This window comes from Lipophrys pholis (assembly GCF_963383615.2).
Source record: "Lipophrys pholis genome assembly, chromosome: 2".
NCBI lineage: Eukaryota > Metazoa > Chordata > Actinopteri > Blenniiformes > Blenniidae > Lipophrys > Lipophrys pholis.
In genome coordinates, this window is record NC_137636.1 from 26,426,637 (window position 1) to 26,451,612 (window position 24,976).

The window sequence follows — 24,976 nt, forward strand, 5'->3', positions numbered from 1 at the left end:
CAAAGTGTCTTTGTGTCTTGCTCCTGACATGAAACCAAGGTTCTAGTAGCTAATCTTAAATTCTTCTTTCAACCTTGACTGATGGACTTCATGTGTGGTTGCTTCAGCTCTGGGTGTCTCTTGTCTCTTGATATCTCTTGCTCAAAGCTCTCCTTCAAATCCTGCAAAACTTCATATCTCCAGTCTGCTTCTCTAACATGCAGGCCACCACCAACTTAAACTACAGCTTGGGCTCCAAGTGAAAGCTTATGAGAGGGGTTTATTGTTTTTTAAGTTTTGATCATCATAAAACCAAAATATCTCTCTTTGTCATTTATGTTGAAGACTCCCGGTATAGTGTTGAGTATTACCACCACAATGCAAGAAGCTATCTGATTCTAAGTTGGCTTGCTTGTTCTTCCTGTGGATGCTTGAAGTTCTCTCCTTCACTCCCACAGTTCAAAACCATACATTGCAGCTGACTGGTGAGTCTAAATCACCATTGAGTGTGAACATTTGTGTGACTGTTTGCCTCTTTGTGTCTGACTTATCAAAGGTATAAACTGCCTCTGGGGAAAGTCAGCTGCAACCACAGCCTTAAGTTGAACAAGCTGAAATAGAAGATGGATGGATGGAATTTTCTTTACACTTTTAGTCTCCCCTTCTCCCTCTGTCAATATGTCGAGGTGTACTTGAGCAAGACACTGAAGCCCATTTTGCTTGAGCATGTGTTTGACATTCGTATGTGTGAATAGATGAATGGCACTTCTACAAGCGCTTAAATTGTGCTGTATAAGTCATGTTGTGCTTTAACCAATTTCTTTGAAAGAACTAGTCCACTTAAAAACGTGAAGTGCTGGGTTCATCCACTGTTGTCTGCTGACATTCTCGGGCAAACCCCAAATAAGCCATGGGGATAGGGAGTCCAGTTTTAGATATAATGTGTATTTCCTCTGCAAAATGCAGTGTGTGCATGCACAGATGAGAGGTAGCCCCTCTTGCAGAGTACCAGAGCGGTCACTATGGTAACTGCTCTCCTCTGGTGGATAAGCTGCAGTGAAGAAGCGACGCCCTCTCACTCAGCGGAGGAGCGCGCAGTATAAGTACGAGTGAAGCATCGCGCGGAGCGGAGACGATCTGTGCGCACGGCGCCGTGTTTACAGCGAACGCGGCAGACTGCAGACTGCTGGAAGGAGACAGTGTGCGTGTGTACCTGTGCACTAATCTGCACAACTACGCCGCCCGATCGCCCATCTATCGACGGAGGGCTTCAGCTAACCAGAGGACCCGAGCGAAAAAAACAAACAAACCAAAAACAAAACGCGCTTTTTCCCGTCGGTATGAAGGTGAATTACAGCCACCACAACAACGCGGTGTGTGTGCGCGTTGTGAGCGGCTGAGGAGGAGGAGGAGGAGGAGGAGGAGAAGAAGAAGAAGGAGGCTGCGGTCTCAAACCAGATTTTTTTTCTTATCCTGGAAATTAGGGAACACTCCAGTTCAGTCTAAACGGGGCGGTGTACCCATGTGTATCCGCGTTGCCTGCCTCCATCCCGGCTGCGAGGCAGCTCTGACCCGCTCTCTGCCTCCGCGAGGATCCTCCGCTCTTTTCTCTCTCTCTCTCTCTCTCCTCCAGATATGGAGCGTGAAGATGTGGATTACAGAGGGATCCCCGGCGACACTCTAGCCGCAATGCTCTCACTACACACTCCAGTGCGGCGGGAATAAAAACAAAACACAAACAAAAGAGAACTATGAGTAGGAATCTCGCGTCCCGGGGGATAAATCGGTGATTTTCCGCGGAGCTCGAGCCGGACTCCAGCCGTTCGGAAACGTGAGCGAGCGAGCTACCCAGCTAGCTATTAGCCCCATTAGCCGGCTAACGGCTAAAAGGTGCTGGCTGGAGATTAAAAGGTGTACGAATAATTCACTCCGGGTCCCGGCCCGCGTTTCCCCCCGCTCCAGGCGACTCGTTTCCAGTATTTGAAGGGGGGACTTACTCGTCCAGGAATGAGGGCTCGGGCGGAAAGGAGCCGCTTGACCTTGTTTTGGGGTCTGATGCTGGGTCTGTCGTCCTGCCTCCGGCCCGCCACCGCAGAGAGTAAGTGAAGCCGCCGCACACCGACACTCCGTTCCCACCGCTCTCAGCGGGGAGATAATGCCTTTTATTACCTATACATACACCACAGTGGCATTCAAATCAAGTCGACACGATTTTTCTGTAAAATTTTCTGTGAAATGAGGGTTGTGTTGTGGAGAGAAGAGTGTTAAACACACCAATATGTGCTTTTAACAGACCTGGGCATCATGAGGCCCGCGGGCCACGTGTGGCCCTTTAACTCTGATTGACCGGTCGTCTGGGTGTCACTGAGAAATCCAGAATCAAATTATTGGCTTTATTATGTCTAATATGGTCACATTGTTGATTGAGTCTAGCACCTTGAGCAGAGCAATTGTTGGCTTGTGAAACTGGTATTTCACAGTGGGGGGGAATAGATGGTTAATGAAAAAAAAATATAGTTTTTGATTACTTCCATTCATCTTCTCTACTGCTTAATGCTGCGTAGGTGATGGAGCCATTCCCGACTCATTATGGATGAAGGCAGGATACACCCTGCCCATCATAGAGCAAACTTTATTTACTTCACTGAACTGAACTGAACTCCAAATTTTGAAAAAAAATGATTAGGAATTTCAAACAAAGATACAGTGACCCCCCCCCCCCCCCCCCCCCAAACAAAACCAAATCATGTTTAAAAACTGCTTTTTATCAGGAGATAGTTATCATTGAGCAAAACTTAAATCAACTGATGTCTTGGCCACCAGTTGTAGTGTTAATTTTTCATGTGACCTTTTGGGAAAATGAGTTGCCTTCCTCTGGCTTATAATGTGCTACATTGGTTATTCTTATTCCATATAACGCATAAGAAACATATTGTAACTTAAATTGGAAAAGCATTTAATGCTAGGGTTTTGTTGACGTTTCAACATGTAAACATGATTTTGGTGAAAAGAAATCCAGTTATAAATTGAACCGGCTTTTCAAACATGAGTCAGATTAAAGTGTACCGTTAAATACATTACAGTGACTCAGCCCGTGGAGAAAGTCAGTCAGGCTATATATAAACGGCACATTGTCAACTGAGTCACAATGTGGTGAATCAGAGTCAACAAAGAGTGTAAAGTATCCGCCGTCGAGACGGTAAACCCCGGTCTAAAATGGGGTGACTGAGAGGAAAGCGGTGGGGACTGCATCCGTCTCCACATCCAGACTTTTGAGTCAGATTGACAAAATGACTGCAATCAGTTAATCAGGTCCGTTCCTGATGACATGAACAATCTCATCCAGACAGTTGCGCTTCTGTATTTCATCCCCAAGCTGCACAATCACAAAACACTGATCTGAACCGAGTCTGATCAACTCTGTCTGTCAGCTTGTGTAAAGGTGATGCTGAAAAACAGATTGTCATCATTTTGGTACTTCAGGATTGAATGGAACCAGCGATTGTCCAGGTCATACATTAACCTCGTGCTGCAACATCTTATAGAATGTCTTGCATTTGGAGTAAACCGGCCACCAATTGGTACCATATTACTTTCTTCATTGCAAATAATGGAGCTCTTCTGTGGCTAACCACTGCAGCATGCTCTTCTGTCAGCTTGTAAACAAACGTCTTTGATAATTTTTAAAGTTTCGATGTTGATTCAGATTTCCTCCTGAAACGTTTCTGTGTTTCCAGCAGAACTGTAAACTAGGCTTCCTGATTCATCCCATTCATCGCGACATGTCGGGGAGGCGGGAGTTGAACTGGGGTTTGGAGGTCTAAAATAGAACAAGCCAAAGTACATTCACAAGCAAAAACAGACTAAGTTCTGTTGATTGGAAAGAGTGAGGAGCCTGTGAACTGTGTGTTATGGGGTTTACTGTTAGCCCCGGTGGTCACCGGGACAAACCTGGGGAGCGGCGGAGAGGTTCTCCCATTGAAATCCTCACAGTTATTCTCACTCCACCGCCGAGCCATCTAAAAGGTTCCTTGTGTGGCAGAACTCTGGAGCATTCCTGCCAGTTCACTCTATCAGCTGGCAGGTTCGGGTTAACCAGGTCGTGCCGCCGCAGACGCACCTTTTCAGATCAGCTTTCCAAGCTGTGTCTGTCTGGAATGATTTTTTGTTTTCGTTTTAAATCACCCCCTCCCAGTGCATTTTTTTTCCTCACCTTGCCTCTCATGTCGAAAAGTGTTTATGAATACGTTTGCCCCCATTGGGCAATCTGTCACTAACAGGATGGAAATGAGGGCCAAACAGACTTTCTGCAGTGTAGCGGCAGTGGATGAAATACTGGCTCAGAGAGGAGTATTGCTTCCTATTCCTCCTCTTATGGGGTTTCCAGTGGATTTCCTCCGATTGTCAGTGGACAGTCTGAGTGTTGCAGCTCGCTCGGAAAAGGTTATCAAAAAGTAAATATGTGATCTGGAGGCTCATCAAAGCTGCAGTGATAGGCTTGTGTACTCAGCTGTTTAAAATGTGTCAGTGTGGAGGGAGAGTTATTAGGCCGCGACACCTGCTAATGCTATTTTCACTTAGCCGGCGGTTGTTTTGATCAGAAAAGTTTTTCCTGTGTTGTTTGGTGTTTTTTTTTTTTTTTTTCACGAGAGGCGGTCAGGAGCAGTTCCCATGAAAGACGGCCATGCTGGCGCTGCAGCGAGGCCACAGAGGGTGAAAAGTATTTGAGGGCCGTGGTGATGTAACGTCACCAGGCAGTGTGTGTGTGTGTGTGTGTGTGTGTGTGTGTGTGTGTGTGTGTGTGTGTGTGTGTGTGTGTGTGTGTGTGTGTGTGTGTGTGTGTGTGTGTGTGTGTGTGTGTGTGTGTGTGTGTGTGTGTGTGTGTGTGTCTTTTTACAGGCCCGGGTGTTAGGGAGTGCATTAACAGGTATGCGGCTCGCTGACGGCTGCTAACACTGTGCGCTGACAAGTACATTACAGAGGGAGACATAACCACCATACCAGCACACTTCCTGCCTTAAATCACACCAAAGGTCTCTCTTGCCCCATGCAGTGGAGACTTGCCCCAGTTTGCTCTGTTAAATATTAGTTCATACGCTTTCTATAAAGCAAATGTTTATTGTAATAAAAATGCAAAGGAAGGAATCTGATAAATTGTCGAAAATGTTTATTTTAATTTGTCTCTAAAATAACTTTCTGCATCAACTGTAAATGTTGTGGGGTTTTTTTGCCTAATAATATTGCCTTCAATGTGTCATGAAATCATGTGACCTGTGTAGTGTTTTTTTCCCCACAAAGATTCTGATTGGTTAGCATGGCTTTATACTTCTTGTTACACTTCCCACTATAGGTTTGGCATGTAGCTCATAGCAGCTCTTAACCAGTTTTTTTTTTTAGCATGTTTATAGAATTGAAGATGTTTTTGAAAATGTACAGGGGGAAATAGCCGTTTAATGTAAACGTGGCCTTATTCTCTACAGATCCCGACAGCTAATAAACAATATATTTTATCACAAGAATATGGGAATTTCTAAAGTATGACTTACCATGATCTACAATATGTGGATATTGTGAGTTGAGTCTCAATAATTATGTATGCACGTTATCTGCTCACTTTACTTACTTTATTTAGGACATTTATTTGATGTTTTATGTCCTGTCTGCTTGAGATTTCACTGTTATAAGGAGGAAATAAATGACAAGATGATTTAATAGAAGAGAGGATACATTGGTCAGATGAGGAACTGTTGTTTCAGGTCTTCTGTTTACATGAGTCTTAGGGCTCATCCTCCAACAATCCTCATTGACTCTGCTCAAACTCCAATAATGCGACTACACATTTGCTTGATAGCTACACCCTCGATAAACGCAACATGGCTTCAGTGAGGGTTAGTACTAGTTGTAGGAGCTTGGGCCCTGAGACCATTTTCCGGTGAGTCGCAGTGGAAAAATTTGCGTCCGGAGAAAACTTCTGCTTGTGCATCTGAATGATGCGCTGCAAATCAGTGGGGAGCCTTTTTTGTGTGGTCTTTCCTTGTTGGCAGATGATTGCTCTTCTCCATTCTGCACATGAGTGCAATGGCATTTTAAGTGAAGTTTACTCTTATCAGTTTTGTGGGATTTATGTAATCAAATTAACTGACCCATTTATGGGTGATAAGTTAGTAGAAATTTAAAGTTGACCAACTTTAGATGACTCTTTCTTGTGTTGCGTAATGCTCTTTATCAGGGCTGCTGCTTTGAATTTTTGTCTGCGTGTTGGTGTAGGAAAGTTCCTAACCTGTAGCTATTATCTTTCGAAACTTTGTAGCACAATTTAAGCTTAGGTGTCTTACTCTCTTATCGTCTAGAATTGGTTGATTGGTAAAAATATTTGTTTATGCAGGCGGCAGCGACTGAAGTGAACCTGAAGTGTTGTTGCAACACTGCCTAGAGGCTACCATAAATCATTTGAATGAAACAATCCTGAGTGCTTTGTTTGGCAAAAGGTTGTAAACATAGGTTGATCCCAGTCTCTTTGAAAGCAGGTGTCAATGCTGTCACACGAAGAACACCCACTTGGCTGCCTTCAAATATACCTGCTTAAAACTTTTCAATTCGCTTTGAAGTAAACTTTACATGCTAATCATTTACATAGTCAGGTTTTTAGAAGCTGTGAGTAGTATTGCCTCAGAAAAACCAACATATCAGTATATTTGTCAGGTACTGAATGCCAATACAATTTTCTGAAGTTGTTTACCGACCGATTACCAACTGTCCAATTTCAGTCACTATTCCCTTCTTCTTTTCTGCCAGTTAGATGTGCATAAACTTCTATCTTATAGCTCTCTTTGAGCACATCTCAGTAAACGACTGTTGACATCTCGGTAGAAATCTGAAAGGGTTTTAATTCAAAACACAAGGCGATAACCAACACAATGATCAAACCAGGAGGAAGCAGTTTTTTTTCTGATCTAAAGTAGGCTTTGCTATATTTCTTTATTCAAAGCAGCATCACTGTGGCCTCGAGCCCATCCAGCTGACGGTAAGTGGCTGGACAGGTCACCAGACAATGGCATACACTGGCAATCACACCTATGGGCAATTTACAGTCACCAATTGACTTCAAGTGAACTTTATAGACTGTGGATGGAAACCAGGCAAGTGGACAACATTCCAACTCCACACGGAATGCCTCTCAATTGGACTCAATCTAGGTAAATCAGGCAAGACCGCTAACCACTGTACCGTTTGTGTGCTCAGTCTGTATTCTGTGTACCAGAAGAAGAAAAAGAAAGGAATGAATGAACCACACATACTTTATAGGTGGGGAAGTTTTAAGAAGCTGAACTACCAGCAAACTCCCTGCTCTTAAGAGGTGGACTCACTGCTCTTAAATGCACCATAGTGTCATTGCTTAAATGAAGGACTTTAGTTAATTTAACTGCACATGTACAATACATTTCCTCAAATATCCATAGAAAAAACCCATTTATATCCCCAAATGGAAAAGTGGAGGCAAAATTCCCTGGAGTTTGCAGGAATAGTCCACATTTTACAAACAGATGAACTGTTGGAGGAACGTTGCCCTCTCCTGCTAGGGTGTTTGTTATATCACTCGCCTGCAGTTTGCATTATAGTGGAGTCATGTAGGGATCGTAGCCCCCTCAGAGCTGCTCTTCATGCAACAGATATAGAGTTGCAGGATTGCAACTGTTTCTTAATGTTTTAAAGATGGGAACATTATTAATCCTGGGCTGTCCTACATTTAGGTAAATAAGTCACACATATTAAAAAACCCTCCGAAAACACCGTCAACTATAGTAGTGCAAAATAAAGCTCTTCATGGTAAGATGTAAAACAGGAACTTGGAAAACAATAAATATGTTTACACTTAAAAATGCAGCAGCTCCCATCTTAAACTGTAAAACAGGATTGAAAAGTGTATTCTCTGCAGGAAATGCACCCTTGTTCCCTCCCAGTGTTGTATTTATACAGTTCAATTTTATAGACCAGCATTAAAGTAGTAGTGTGACAACCTGTTAGCTGGTCGGTGTGAGTTTTCCATGACTCACTAACCCTCTAGCTTTTGAAGTCTGACTCCTCCTCACATTGATGTGCGATAATGGCCTCCATGTTTCTGTGGGTGCTGCTGGGGCTTCGGGCTAAGTATTGTTTAGAGCACCTTAGCCAGGTGGGAGGAAAAGTTTGAAAGGCAAACAACCCACCTATCATCACCGATTATCACTGTGGGGCTTTGCCAAACTTCTCCTGATGCGGGTTAGTTGGAGGCTGCAAAACTTCGAGCAGAATGCTTTCTTTTTCATTTTGATAAAACCCTGCTCTTTATAGTTGTTTTGCTTCAAGCAGTGTCCGTCCGAGTTGAGTTGGTGTACTGTCTCACTGAATGAGAAAGGTACTTCACAGCAGGTCAATAGCAATACAAAGCACCATGTCTATATTACAGTGAACATAAAAGTACATAAATGCACGTTTTTGCAATTTGTTCACATCAAAAGGGAAAACGCAGCTGTGTCCTGTTGTGTGTCCTTTGATCGTAAGACCAGACACTACGTCGTCTCTGCAGTGACTAGCACAGGTGGGCTCCTCTGGTAGGGGGCGATGCACGCCAGTTACAGTCGGTGTTTTCTTCCAAATAAGCAACTCAGACCAGGATCAAGACATGCTCTCTCTCTGTTTGCCCGCCCACCACATTGTTCCTCGTTTCCATCACAGGCTGGACATAAATTTAGACCCTGTTTACGCTACGTTTTCAGATTAAAACCGAAAACCTTTGTTGCTTTTTTGGTGTCCTGTGCTCAAAACCACAACTTTGTAAATGATCTATCTTTCTCTGTGTTAAAACAACTGTGGGAAAACATAACTTTCCTAAAATGCTGCTACTGCGCATGTGCACCACGCCCAAAGTAAACAAATCTTCTGCACATGTGCGAGTAGATAGACAATAACAACAATGGCAGCCTCCAAAGTGTCGTGACTCCCAGTTCATATTCTCCTGGGACTTGGTAGTTTTATAGTCGAGTTGCTTGTAATAGCAATCAAACTTTGTCGTCTGTCCATTTGCACTCATGTGGGGGTATTTTCATACAGAAACACCAGCACCCACGAGTGGCTCAATACAAAAATTACATTGTTTTAACCATTTCCATGTAAACAGGCTTTTTTTTTTTTTTTACTGCATTTTCACTTGAAACATTGTCGTGCAAATGGGGCCTTCAACAGGATCGAGTGCTGCCGTCACACCTTCCTGACCTGATCACGAGAAGCTGCTATATTCAGAACAGCTGCCGATTAAATCCTTATTTATTATAATGCTACAATCACAGGGTTTTGCCTTGACTTTGCCACATGTCTTTTTGGGCCGTTTGCAGTCTGGAAAAGAGTAGATTGTTGTGACATTCAGTGTCTCCACAGGAAACATCCAACTTGTTTTAAGCCAGTGGTTCTCCAACAATTTGTAGCATCATAGTTTATTGTTATCGCGAAATCAAAATGCACGATATACATAGAGCAAAAAACTAGCTGAACTGAAGAAAAATGTTTGAACTTTTGTGCAATGAACATCAGCCAGTTTAAAATGACAGAATTCTGGGTATGTCACTTCCCGTCGTTATATGATACATCTCAGGGCGACAAATTATGAAAATTGGTGTCTTTCATCATTTTGTTTTACATACAGATCTTCGTTGGTCTTGACTCGGGTGGGAATTTACCACCTAGTTACCTTGGTTGGATGTTTCTCAGGGTTAGCCAAACTATCAGATAAGATAGTAACTTATAAATATCTGGAGCCTGACAGTCCATCCTCTGTGGCTGTGGACTCGCGTTTGTAGAAGAGTAATGATGCCGGAGCGTATGTGAAACTCCCCTATCATTAATATTGTCTTTTCATTTGGCAGGTCGTATCATCACATACTGCATTCAATTTGCTGACAGTGTTCACACTCTCATAGATTTACGGTTTTACTTTGACAAAGCTTTAAAAAAAAAAAAAAACAAGCACACAGTAGAACAAAACTCTGAGGCTGTACTGGGTAGACATGTGAGGATCAAGTGGCGAAAGGCGAGGCAATCAGAAGTTTATAGCCCTGCTCACCTAAGCTTGAATCAAACCTGACTGGAGTATTTACTTTGTCACACTACGTTAAGTTGCCATTGAAAATGAGACAGGAAAGGCAAACATGGTCAGTCAACAACGGCACAGCTCAAGTGTACTGTCAATATTGGACAAACCTCTTTTATAGGCATCACTATTTCAGGATAGTAGAATGTTGTTTTATGTTTTATTACATTGTATATTTATGTGCCAACAAAGGGGGAAATATGCAAATAGTTTATGAACGTTCAAAAGCGCTTTGATTGTATCAGACTAAACATTGAAGTAATTGTCATGATTCATGAAGACTGCAATGCGTCTCAATTAAGTGTTTTTGTAAATATTTTCTGACGTTTATATCACATATAATAGCCACAAAAATCGGGCACTATAGTTGTTTTCTTCATTCATTGTTGGTTGTTGAATGTTGCATTATTTGACGTTATTAGCTGTTGTGTTGATTTTCCTAAAGAGGACTAAAGTATTTGATTTTGTGGCTTTAATTGACGGCCGCATTTAAAGTTGCTTTAAATTAAACTTTGTGCATTTAATTCTTCAGTCTTCTGTGACTTAAACCACAAAAGATTCAAGCCATTGTATTATTTTTTGCTCTTTTTGCAGACTTGGTTACAGTTGGCTTACCTCCCAAACACGTGTGGTCTCCACCCTACTGTACCTGAATGCAATGCAGGCAGACACACTAACAGAGCTGCTCACGGTGTTAAGTGACACCAGAGCATAATAGAAACTGTAAACAGAGGAGCTTTCTGTTCAGTCGGCTCCGACACTGTGGAAACTGTTGTTGGAACTGTCTGACTTACATATGCCATAAAAGTCGTGTTTTTATGGTCGGTGGCTGTATGAGGACGTTGCACCAATAAGTTGTCAAGTAAATTTTTTGATAATGACTTTTATTCTATCCCACATGTGTAGTTCTCTATACATTTTTAAAGATGTCATTAATGTTGCTTTTTCTGATATGCTAATTTGCTGCTTACCCCATGTGATGATAAAACAAGGTAGTAACTAAATGAAAAACCCTGATTTTACCCACAATTACTCAAAAACACAGTGGACACAGTGACGAGAGATGCATATTTAAAAATTATGTTGTTTTTATTGTGTGCTGATGAAATGGGCGAAGTAATGCTAAAGAAATTGCATTTGAATTTATTGAATATTGACCACTGTCTTTGTTGTTTCTCCCTCATGCAGTTTGTGGTCCCAGCATTGACATTGGGAATGACATCGGTGAATTCCGGCGTCTGGAGAACTGCACGGTGGTGGAGGGCTACTTGCAGATCCTTCTCATTGGCGACAAAAACAACAACAACAGCAACCAGGAAGTCTTCCGCTCCCTCAGCTTCCCCAAGCTGACCATGATCACCGACTTTCTGCTGCTCTTCCGAGTGTCAGGCCTGGACAGCCTGAGCACGCTCTTCCCCAACCTCGCTGTCATCCGGGGCCGCAACCTCTTCTACAACTACGCGCTGGTGATCTTCGAGATGACCAGCCTGAAAGACATCGGCCTGTACAACCTGAGGAACATCACACGCGGCGCCATCCGGATCGAGAAGAACCCTGAGCTCTGCTACCTGGATTCCATCGACTGGTCGCTCATCATGGACGCCGAGTTCAACAACTACATCGCCGGGAACAAGCAGTCCAAGGAGTGCAGTGACGTCTGCCCTGGCATCATGGAGAACAGCCCTCAGTGCAGGAAGACCATGTTCAACAACAACTACAACTACCGCTGCTGGAATTCCAATCACTGCCAGAGAGGTAAGTCGCCTGTCACACATGATGGCTCATCGGGGATTTGAATTGCAAATCGATGGAGCAGACAGCCGCGCCTTTGGCCTGATTTGTGGAGATGTGAATTTGAGAGCGTGATGAAGGCACATGCAGCTGTTGCCTGCTACCTGTCACTTTAACTGCCTGAACTGTTGTGTTTTGACTGTGTGTAAGAAGCAGTGCTGGGAAGACGGGGGTTTGTTGTAAATGATGGACCTGTCGGCTGATCATTACATCTCGGGTGTTTATTCAAGTTAAGGGTTCAAGTGTGATCAGATGTCAGTATCTGTGAAATTGTAGCTTTAAAAAAACAAACAGGGTTCTAGGTGGTTTTGTATTGTAACATAGCTTTCCTCTTTTATAAAGAATCCCCACTTTCTGGTGTCTTGTGGCATTCAAGTCAGTGGTTTTCTCCTACTTGGATAAACCAAATTAAAGGAGGTAATGCTCAGGAGCTTAATTAAACCGCTTTGTGTACGAGGAGTGTGAATGCTGCCTCTAATTTTGTGTTTACGACTGCAGCGATTTCGATCACTTGTTTTGAAGACCGTCTGTTTTGGCTGAGTGTGTGCGCATGTGTGCGTGCATGCGTGTGTCTGGCTGAATTGTTTCCCTGGTGACTGGCGCCTTGCTGCAGACTCAGCATGTTGATGTTTTCGGTCTTGTGACATGCAAGTGTTGCAGGATTTGCATCAACTGCATGGACATCTGTACCCACACAGTGATTATCATCATCATCATCATTACCATCGTCTTCTCATTTAGGCACACCTGCTTGCACGCAGGCAAATTACCGAGATGCAAATATGTCTGACAGGCCTGGAGTGACAGAGTGTGGGCTTGCTGGGAAAGAAATCATTTAGAGGAATGTGCTTAAGAAGAAGGTGTGGGATGATGGAGTGGGTGTCTGCTGGTTTATAATCTGTCTTGTGCACAGGAAATGGACGGCACACAATAAAACTCCGGAAACCACACATCTGTTTGTTACAAATTTACGAAGGAAAACATGTCTCGTGTAGTTTACATAATTTGTCCAGTCATTGACGGGTGACCAATACGCTCAATCTAAAGTTGTGTCTTGTAGGAAGCTCATGCACCATCCCTCTTCCTACAAAATAAACCAAACAAATTATCTATGGCTTGATGTTGTACACACAGCCAGCGGGGTCAAACATATTATTTTGTTTGTTTGAGGTATTCAGTCAACGGATCTTCTATATCACTTTATCCAAATCCAAGTCAGTCCCTGCTTATTTGAGCAAAAGGCATGAGTACACCATGGACAAGTCAACAGTTCATCAGAGCTATTCCCACACTTTTCCCATTTAATTCATTTCTTGATTCATCAATGTTCAACTGAGCGGTCCAAAAGACGACAAAGGTCAACCACAGAAAGGAAAAAAACCCAGAAATGAGAGCTCAATTCTAGAGATTGCACACATGGAAAAAATGCATTTGTTGATCTTAGCATGAGTGACGCAAAGAAAGCTGGAATACAAAAAGAAAACTTAATAAATCGTGAGTGTGTACCAGCCTGCAGTTTGCACATACCAAACTGATAAATAAGTTGAGAAACTGTTTCTCCTTATAAATCAAATTTTCCTTTTTTTCCTACAGGATAAAGATTAAAGTGTTACAGCTTGAACCCAGTTCTATTCTCTTACTGTGTGATGTTGCACGCACGCACGCACGCACGCACACACACACACAAGTTATGACCTCTAAGAAAGAAAAATGATCAACGTGCCAGTTACAGTCTACCTTCATCCCCCGAGCAATATCTCAGAACCTGACAAACAGGGCAGATGAGACCATTCTAGGCATGAGCTGTGTGCTGGTGTTCAGTTGGCATCTCCTTCTCAGGGAGGCTGACATGTTTTGTGAAGCCACTGGAAGTAGACTAAATATAGTGGAGGTGGAGAATGACCCCTCGTAGATGCATAAGCAGTCTAGTGGTGCTCCAGAGGGAGTGTGTCTACCGGGGTAAATGGGCCTTTAGCTGCTGCTGCTGCTGCTGCCTTACAACAGGATTGATTCTCAGACAACAAGAGCACTGCTGCTCTCGCTGCAGAGACTAGCATTGTTGTGCTATTTATTTGGCGGTTTATTGGAGGAGTCTGGCAGTAGTAAAGCCGGGCTTCATTAAAGGGAAGGCCGTTTGCTGAAGCAGAGGAGCTGGCTGACCAAACAACAGCACCCATTGCCCCGGCTGCTTCTTTACCTGCACATCAGAGCCTGTCAACAAAGTGCAATCCAGCCCTGTGTGTCAACACTGCAACAGCTCAGGGGGCCAATTTTTAACCTGCAAATGCATCACCAATCACAAGGATATTGTTTCCTGAAGCTGTTGTTTGTTTTCATATTCATGGGAAATAACAGACTTCACCAAATAACCCATCTAATATTCATTTTAGAGGTCTTATTTGTTGTGCAGTTTGAGGCAATTTCATTATACAACAAGAAAGTTTAAATGCATTTTTAAAGGCAGTAATCAGCTGAAGGCTCCCTTAAACAAACAAATAGTTATTACATTTTAATAGGAAGAATAGAGGAAAGCATTAAGAAAACAAATTAAATAATTTTTGGATAGGTTGTTTAGTTATGCTACCTCACCAGGTTTTTTTTTTATGACAGATAATACCACTTAACGTTTCTACAGTGAATTTAAAATAATTTGTCTAAATTTTGCCACCATAAATGCAAGAAAAAAAAAGTAAAGCTCAAGCATTGAATAATTACATTTTCGATTGTGTATCAATTATATTATCATTGTTTGCATCTTTTTTTACCTTCAATTGGAGACTTTGTCTTTTGTACGTGGAAGTTGTTGCATTTTTGTAGAACCAAAATATATTCAACTGTTGATGTCCATCTAGTTATTAATGGAAACATACATTTAAATGTAGAGATGGTTCTCGCATGGTAATCATTTTCCACCCAATAATGTCATGCAGCAAGCCTGACTGCTGTTTGCAGTCAGTCAGTCGTTTGGTAGAGTGGTCGTCTCCCAATTGGAAGGTTGCAGGTTCGATTCCCATCTTTATCTGTTCACATGCTGAAGTGTCCTTGAGCAAGACACTGAACCCCAAATTGCTCCCATTGGAGTGATGAAGCCTTGCATGGCCACAGCCTCCATTGGTGTGTGAATGGGTGAATGTGATTAATTATGTAAAGTGCTTTGGGGTTGCTCACGCAGTTTGGAAAGTGCTATATAAGTGAAGTCCATTTACTATGAACATGTACCATTAGCAGCAAAACACAACAACCTCAAAGGAATCACTATGACGATTGTCTCCAGTCATACCGTCGTGTATCAAACTTCAGTGTAGGTGTGTGCCTTGCTCACAGGTCTTTTCCTGTGCCGCCAAGAGCAGCTGACTTAAAAAACTGAATAGCCTTTTATTTCCAGACCCAGCCATTAGCCAAATAGATGACGGGAGGGATGCCTTTAGTCTGGGTTCATTCATAAAAGTGTTGCAAGGAAAAGATGGTCCAAAGCCTGTGTTGTGGTATTCAGCTATGCTAGTGTTGTCGGTGTTGGGGTGGAGGGGTGGTGGGGTTGTCGGGGGTGTCGGGGGGGGAAGTTTCATTCTCCTATGTTTACTTTGCTCATTTGTTTTTGGGAATCTGGTTTGAGTGTTTTTGTCTTGTTCATAACTCAAAGGCTTCTTCTAAAGAGGAGCCTTGTCCGAGCATGCTGGGAAGCAAACACGTTTTGCTCTCTCACTCTGTCTCTTACACACACACACACACACACACACACACACACACACACACACACACACACACACACACACACACACACTGAGCAGCATGGGGGATGTTTTTCCGGTGCTTTGTATGGTCTGAGGAGATGAAAGCACATCATTAAAGTACAAAGTAGGTCTTCTGGGATTTACTGGAAGGAATTTTTGTCTTTTGTTCACCCCGGGCTGAAGGGGATTACACATTAAACCAGAAGGATTGTCATCAGGGTTGTTGTTCAGCCTGCTTCGTGCCCAATTTACCACACCTGACATGTCACTGTGCGTTTTGTTTGCAGCCATTAAGCTGGTATGCCACCCTGATGACACCGGGTCCTTTATGCAATATTAGCATCATAGAGAACACTGACTGCATGTGTGGTGACGGCACATGTGCTCATTTTGGTTTATACCAAGGTAAGACTCAAGTATGGAAGCAATTTTCTAAACTTAATGCTTCTGTCTGTAGTGTGTATTGGGGTGGGGTCTGACTTTGGCGACTTCTAGTGGTGGAGTCACACAGCTGCCCCTGTTCATTCACTGTGAAAAAGGCCTCTATGGCTAAGTGTTACCCACTTACCCCCAAGAACTGCTCAGGACTGGGTGACCTCAGGTCATAATTTCAGATATTGAGTGGCTGAACCTCTTTTAAAAAGCCCTTTCTGCTGTCATAAGCTCTGCTCTTGCGATGTTGTTTTATCAATTTAATAGGCATCACATTATTCACATGTAAAACTTATTTATTTGGATGGAGGTTTTTAGGTAAAGTACATCTAATATACTACAAAAAATGTAAATTGGTAAAGGAACAAAGGCCATTATTTCATCTCTCACACACTCATTCACTTCAAGGGGAAATTTAAAGTCACCCGTTGATCTAAAACATGTGTTTTTGGAAAGTGTGAGGAAACCAGACCGTGCATAGAGAGATTCTGGAAATTCCACAAAAAAGGCCACGAATCTCACCTAGACTTCAACTGAGAACATTCTGACAATGAGTCAAGAGTGATTACCACGACACCACTGTGCATCTTGAGGCCATAATTATACCTTTTCTTTGAGTGTAGAAACTTAACTTTTTAATGATAATCAAATTCCTCATAATTCATATTATATTTGGTCTGTGTTCAGTTGTCATTAAGACTTGCAAAGCTAATGTCTTTCTTTGTCATTCACATGTGTCTTTCTTGAGTTTCGTCATAAATTGCTGTACTAGTCAGGTTATTGATTGATGAAGTCCACTTTACTGTCTAATGATGAAATGCCTGATAAATTCCGTCACTCCTGTTATCTTAGTGTCTGTGTATTGAGGCGCCAACGATACGTTGGATGAATCGATCAGTAAAATTGATCAGCGACTACAGTGCAGTTGAAGGCAGTTGTGGGAATTATACTCAAAAACGGCGATGAATGCACCTGCCTGTTCATTCTTCAAGATTGGCTTGCATACAGTATTTGGAGGAACTGACGGAAACACAATATGGCTGGATTTTCGTGGTCATTGACACCTGTTAGTGTTGGAGCCAACCCCCCCCCCCCCCCCCCCAACAAAATATTGTATGTTTGTGAGCTGTTAGTCAGAACAACAGTTTTAGTTGCTGTATTACCATAGTAGATATTGCATATAAAATATAATGTATGACTCTAAGGCAAAAGACCAAATGATTGTAAATGATACTTTATAATCTTTTTATTATCAGTGATGACCACCTGTTGAGCAGTAATTATTCACCATCGTATCAGAGCCTCTGAATACTTAAAACTGAGGAACTTTTCTGCCTGTGATTTCTTTTAGCTTCTACTCTAATTGCGTTAATTCAGTTCTTCCGAATAAAACCCCCCAAAAAAACACTGCTGTGATTTTCTCTTTGTCTGGCTGAGTTTAAATTGCTGATGCTGATTGTGTGTCTGTAGCATGGTGACACAGTGCATAGCTGACATGTAAGAAACACGCTATCATCAGCCGTCTAGCAGGAAAACGTGCTTCCGCTCGCGTGAAAGGGAGCTAAAGCGAGACCAACATGGAGAGAGAGAGAGAGAGAGAGAAAGAGAGAGGGTGTGTGAGAGTGTGTTGTGGACTAAGTCCCAGCGTTACCCCTGCCACCTCCTTCCTTCTCCTCCCTCTCCTGTTTTCTGGTCGCTGTTGGATGTGGTGGATCCAGTGTTTATTTGCCCTGTGCTTCTGTAGTGCTAAATGTGAGGCTGTTTTTAAACACACATTTTCTCCATCTGAACTTCTCTTCGTTTCCGCTGTGCCAGGGATTCAGTGGAGCACTTGCTGTAGTCAACAGTCCCTGCGGGACTTAGTCTGTTGCAGTATGAATAGCCTGGACATGGCTGAGGTGTTAATTTTTATTTCTTTTGAACTGAGGTATCACACACTTGTTGCAATCTTTCTAGAAACAGACTTGTGTCTCAACACCCACTTGCCTCCACAATGTTCTGCTTAGTAACACTTTGTCCCAGCCCCATTAAAATACAATTAAAGTGTGGTTAAGACATCTGCACTCATTACTTCACCATTAGATCACAGAGATGAGAAACATTATTACATTGCCACAAGTTCAGCGTAATTTCCGTCTGCACATCAGACTTGCTTCTGTAATATTGATTAAAACGGACACTCTTTCAATTTAAGACCCAGCCACAACCAATGGAAGTCTTTGTGCTTAGATTTGCTTTTTCCCCCCATAATTGTGAAAATAATAGCCAAATTGTGCAATTTTTATTCCCGTTGATGTGTAATAGTGCATTCCAGTTGTCCTTTGTGTCTTGAATTCCAAGTTGTTTTCCAGTTGAAGAGCAGAAGTTGGACACAAATAAAAACTCTGAACAAGATCCTCGATTTTGAGGATTCTTTGTTTGACCTCGGAGAACTTTTGTGAGTTGGAATTAAATATAGCTACATGCTGTGTGACACGCAAATACAAGCGGCTTTGTTTTTCCTTATAGCGCAGAGTAGGTGTTTTTCCAACCTTCTGAGTACATATAGCTCTGTCATATTGTTGCCTGTGGGAATGAAGTTATGTTTTTATTTATATTCCGAAAGAGATACCATGAAAACTGCTTCACTGGATAACATCCATATTGTTATCCATAATCCATATCTGACTTTCGATGTTGCAATCAATTGCGATGCTGTTTTTCCACAAAGAAACGTCATCATTCAGCCATAATAATTCACATAATTCACGCCACAGAGACTTTGAGAAAACAACCTCATCAGAAGTTATAAAACAGTTTTAGAAGTATAAATAACCTTTCAACCTTTAACAAGAATGTGCACATCCCCCCAAAAAAATACATTTACAGTGCAGATTCAGTGCTCTTCAACATTTCTTAATGCTCGCACAGTGTTAACATCTCAAAAACTGACCAGAGGTCCTTGTGCATCCAGTGTTATGGTATTACAGCATTGATAAGATGCTTTCCTCTGCTAATATAACCGTTAACACCTTATACTTTGCAAGAAACTCTTGTCAATTATTGCAATAATCATAAAAGCAATATGATTTATGAATCATAAATCATATAGAATATTTTCTTCATGAAGCTCAGCTCGGAAAATGCCCACGACCAGCTGAGGGTCCATGGATGATTAAGCTGAGGTTGTAAATTATGTTTATCAAGTATTCTGTCATATGTGTTGCTTGATTATTTACAGTTTTAAAGCTCGAAATGGTCAAAGTTGGTGACTGGTGTTTTCCATTGCCAAAAATTCTTTGTGAGATTTCTGCTTAAACTTGTGCTGTCAAACATAACGCGTTAATTTAATTAATTGATTTGACACGTTATCTTGTAAAAAAAAAACCCAAAAAAACAAAACGTAATTAACACAGTTTTGTTTACTTCCGTTTATTTATTTTTTTTTTTTACTCCCTTACCGGAACAGCAGCATGTGCAGCATCTATAGGCGCAGCACTGTGACAACAGAGCAGCATAGTACCAAGTGGAATAATATTAAGGTAGAAAGTTTCGCTTTAAAAAGTTACCTGATGGCTAATTGAGAAAATGAAAGTCATTAGTTTTACCTTGTAAAGCTGAATTTAACGACTACAGAAGTAATTCTGCAGCAAAGCATGTTGGCTGACCAGTAGCCACCAAATAAAGCTGGAGGAAATACTTGCAGGTAAAATATTAATTTCTCTTCTTTCTCTCTTTCTCTGGTTCTCCTGTATACTGTGTGAGGGTGTGCTTGCGTATGCGTGCGGTCTCTCTCTCTCTCTCTCTCTCTCTCTCTCTCTCTCTCTCTCTCTCTGTCTCTCTCTGTCTCTCGTGTGTGGATATTACAGTATATTATTGCCACTTTGTTCATGTAATAAGTTTACAACTTTGTTTCTAGAAATATTTAAATTCTCAAAGTGGTGGACCTGCACTCTTAACAAAACCTAGACTTATGTTAAATGTTTATGAATTAATTCATTCATATTTTTATTATTTTGCTGATCTTGGAGAGAAACAGTTTTACGCAAAGCTAAAAGGACGTTATAAAAACAGTCTTTGATTTTAAATATAGTCTCCATGTGTTGAGTCGATATTAATTCCATGGTTTTCTCCGAATAAATATCCATTACAAGCTTCAGTCTCGTAGAAAAACAATTCGATTAATCGCAATTAATTACAGAAAATTGTGCAAATAATTAGTTGATATTTTTTAATTGATTGACAGCGCTAGCTAAAACCTTAAGTTAATTACATTTGCAATGGTAAAACCAGACGATTTGTGCTTAAAATAGAAAATAATGCTTCATGTCAATTATCAAAACGTTTTTTTTCCCCCTCAAGGCATCGGCTAACTGTCACTTCAGTGTTTTAATACAAATTTTAAACTAAGATTCATTAAAAAAACCAAAAAAAAAACCGGTGGTTTGCTTTGGATGTTTTATTGGATTTTTCTTTTGTTCTCACCATCATGGCCTATTTTAACATTCTGTCAGAATACCTGCAAAACAACTAACATTTAAGGGGAACCCTTGCAAACCATCGGACCAGTTTTTTGTGGTTGGTTTCTGACAAATACTGCGTGATTGGTCTGAAATTTGAATTGTGTGTGGTAAATGTTGGAGGATGAACACACTACCTACGATAAATACTTCTATCTCTCTCCTCACAGGTGATGACCAAAAGTAACTTTGTTCTTGCTCCCGTGAGAAAATACATGACTTGAGTAGTATGCGTCTACCTCCGTGCAGTTTTAACAATGGCTTTATGTGAAGAAGAGGCTCAAGTGTCAGCTGTAAGCATTCAGGCGGTGATGCATTATCCAAAGTGCCAATGTGTTATTTAAAAAGGATGGAATAGAAACACAATCATGACAGCCTGTAAGGTGGTAACATGTGGAAATGTAATGGGCGGAGAAAGACACTGAAGGACTAAAGGAAGGAAAGTGGAGAGTAAGGAAATGAATAGATGATACTGTGATGGGCTGAGGCGGTGAGCTGTGATGGATGTTCAGAAGTCTGGTCATTTAGAGTGCTTCTGTGTAAGTGTGTTTAAAGTTGAATGACTTGTGCAGTGCAGTGGTTGGTCTGTAGAAGTAATGCAATGCCTCCTAAACACACAGACAACTGCATGACAGCATTGCCTCAAATACCCAGCAGCACCACATACATACATACTTAGATACATGGAAAACATTTACATATGGAAATACCACCACCAGCCATTGTGTAAAGTAACGTGGAAAGCTAACAGGTATTTTTGACCGGAGCATATGAAAGTCAGAGGAGCCCAACTCGGCAAGTGAGGTCACGCGATTCAGACAGTCTGACTTGTGTGACCCCGTGCCAGTGCTTAGGGCTTAAGAAAGCTCGGTGACTACAAGTTCCCGTGGATGTCTGTCTAATCTCTGCTATGATTAGCTCCATGCCATGATGTACCCGCGCTCTCACTTAATGCACAAACTAATCTGGAGATGGATGAAGAAGACCTGACCATGTGGCTGCTTGTAGTCACATATCTGGTCTAGAGGTGAATGAGAAATTAAGAGGACAAATATGCCGATAGATTGTTTGCAACTGACATCACATTTCCCATGATCCTCTCCGATTCGCTTGGGTCCGCCATCTTTTATGCATACAGCTGTATAGCAACAGATCAACAATGGCAGATTAATGTGATTTTTTTCCCACCCAAAATTTATCAAGGATTAAATATTCCTGATAAAGCTAGGTATCGCGGTAAAATAGAGGAGTGCGGTGGGGTTGACCCCTACAGCCATTTGTTAAAATTTGAGGACGATGTAGGCATGTGGCGGAGTGTAAATTACAACTACTTGGTACTGACTACAAGTTTTGTAACGGGGAGCCTGATGAAGGCGTACAAAAGCCTCTCCTCTTACAACTTTTTTGTGTCAGGATGGGTGAAGAATATTGTAGTGAAAGAGACTCACAAACAAAAGAAAACAATATTGGCCAGGATAAGTAAATGTGACTTTATTTTCTTAGTAATTTTTTTTAGTACAGTTGAGCCACACAGAGTATGATAATCATAAAGACATGGTGTCTGTACCAAAACTCATGATGAAATTGTCATCAAAACACATGGGTCAGGGTAGTAATGGGAAAAAAAACGTACCCTTCACAAAATGCTCGTATAATGCTCAATAAACTTGTGTGTATTTGTAGCTTGTAGGTTTTATGTTTGATCTGTACAGATTTGTGAGCCACCGTCTTTGACGTCTGCGAGTTAATGCTTCGACTTTTGGCCCTTCACGCTGTTTAACAGTAGGTAAACTAAAAAAACGAGACATTATTGCAAGCAGACTTGTTAGAACACCCGACAACTGCGCACATAACTCCTATTTTTGCGCCTTCCTCAGCGGTTACTGCTGTGGTGTCATAAAAAAATCAAGGACACTAGCAAATCAGAGAGGATCATAGGAAAATCGTGACGTCAATGCAAACGATCTATAATGACCACTGTCAAACAAATGTAAAGACTGATTAAGCTACATTATTATAGCCACCTGCCAAATTGTGATGACCCCCTCTTTTGCGTTTCCACATTGAACAGACTTTGATATGCTTTGTATCCCTATTCTGTTCTTTTAGAACCTCCGTGCAGCTGTTGAAGATTCCATGGTTTATCTATTAGATCCAACCACTGGACTGCCCATGACGCTGTCTCAAGATCACTGCTTTTCCTTCTGTCAAACACTTTTGTTCACAATTTGGCCAAATATGCTCCACTACCTACACAGATATAGAAATAAGAAGTGTTATTTCTCTGCAATTGCCTTGCATTTCTAACGTTGTGACCAATGACAAGTACATCAATCAGGTCTGACTGTATGTGACAGGAAGTAGAAGCCTGAATGTGGGTGAGTGGAAAACCGTGTCCTTGGACGAGCACAATTCTGTCATCAAATTCCACCACAGGACTGCTCTCTCGTTATAGGTTGCTCTCATCAAGCAAGGACTGTGTGTCATTGAGAGAAATGTCAGGGATCCATTAGGTTTGTCAGGTGCACGGACAACAACCCTTCCACACAGAGTAAACGGGGGGTCTCTCCAAGAAAACTTCACATCAAAGGCATTTTTTCTTCTCTTCTCTGACATACTATTATGTGATCTTGTGTTGGTCTACGTCAGAAGACCTACATCAGTTGAGTGAATGACTAAAAGAAACCTGCAGGTATACGAAAATAGGTGTAATAATTATTCACTCACATCAACCATTATGAATGTTGGTAATCATGCTTGTACGTTCCCTATATATGTACATATTAGTATGTTGGAAAGTATGTTGGTTAGTATGTTAGTATGTTGGTTGCTTAATGGGACTGAACCAACCATCTTCAGTCCCATTAAGCAACCGACTATCACGGCTAACTTGATTAATGTTGGTTAAACTACTTGGTATAGTTCACTCATTGTAAAGGCAGACATAACTGATTATCCAAAGCTCTCCGTCAAGATGACTGATCACTAATGTAATGAACTTCTTTATCCCTGATGAAAATTTTAATTAACACACTGACCACTTCTACAGACCTTGACACTGAGGGATGATCCATCTTTAAGAGGGCACAGGTAGCACAATGTTTTTACATGATTTAACTAGCCAATTTCTAACTAGTAGAATGTTGATTAAAACAGTGATTGTTAGCCATTGGGCAGTGGCCCAAGAGGAAGACGCCGTGTGCATGTGTTCTCGCTTGTGGCCTTTAACAGAAGCTGGGTGCGCAGGTTGCTTTACGCAGCCTAACCCTGAAGCTGAGGACAGCTTCGGCACTGGAGCAGAAGTTGGTCTCCCCTGTCTCTCATAACCACAATTTGGAGGCTGGAACAGGAAGGGTTAACTCAGGTGTAAATAAACTTTTGACTTAAGTGATGTTTAAGTGAGTTTCTTTTTAATCCTCTTCAAAGGTGAAATATGTTCGCAAGAACAACCCTGACTTTAATAAGTTGGGCTTTGTGAAACTGACTGTCAATTTAAATCATATATGTTTAAATCACAACCAAGACTCTTTCCTTGAATCATTTAGTTTCAGCTTGCTGATTTTTTTGCTGTCTACCGACTATGCCAACATGCGTTGTGACAGCAATACACTGTTGTTCAAGTCAAGCTGCAACAGTTGTAGGGAGCCTTACACCATCAGCTCGCACAGTGTTGTTTTTTTTTTTTTAAAGTCTGTATGTTTATCCGATATATCAGCTGTATCGGACAACTTTGAAACAAAACATGTGGGTTTGTAATTTTGGCAAGACTATTCAAAACTATTCTTTCCAAACATATTTATCAGACATTAAATTGGCCTCCTAACAACAAAACATTGTAGTTGTCAAGCGTCTATAATCATACCAGAACCGATCAAAAATAAACATGAATTGCCCACACACATCTTGGTTATACTAAGCCCTATTTTTACATGATACAGCGGTCAGTCAGACATTCTGATCTCAGTCATGCTTTGGTGTAAATGATCCGACCCTCTTGTGATTGGACAACAAGTCTTAACTGTCCTTGTTGGACACTCTTCAGGTCCACAAGCACGTTGATCTTGTCCTCAAAAGACTGTTGTGGTTAAGTTAAGCAGGCAGCACTCTAAAAGTCATCATTGATCAGCACGACAAAAAAATCACAAAGTATGAGGACACACAACCACTCGTGCACCCCCTTACCCTGACCCAGAACCCGGAGGCTGTCAGGGCTGGTAATTATAGGGACTGCTTTGTAAACCAGGCACATCCATGACTGCTTTTAGTGAGCAGTCACACCCATCCCTGGAATTCCTGGAAGAGAACATTACTGGTTTGGCTGTGTTGGAGTGCCTACTGTAATTATGTGGCCTTTAATTGTGCTCTGTTAACACCGTCGGATCGGGATGAGCTGTGACCAGGGACGCAGATGAGCTTCTTGT

General features: G+C 41.7%; 1 protein-coding gene across 1 annotated transcript in view; it reads left to right on the forward strand.

Annotated features, from left to right (window-relative positions):
* Positions 1-1,113: 1,113 nt before the first annotated feature.
* Positions 1,114-24,976, forward strand: part of LOC308106646 (insulin-like growth factor 1 receptor) — a 59,273-nt gene continuing 35,410 nt past the window's right edge. The window contains exons 1-2 of the mRNA XM_080458504.1: positions 1,114-2,077; positions 11,291-11,857. Coding sequence (XP_080314630.1) covers positions 1,987-2,077; positions 11,291-11,857 — 658 coding nt within the window. The 5' untranslated portion in view covers positions 1,114-1,986. The remainder of the gene's footprint in view (positions 2,078-11,290; positions 11,858-24,976) is intronic.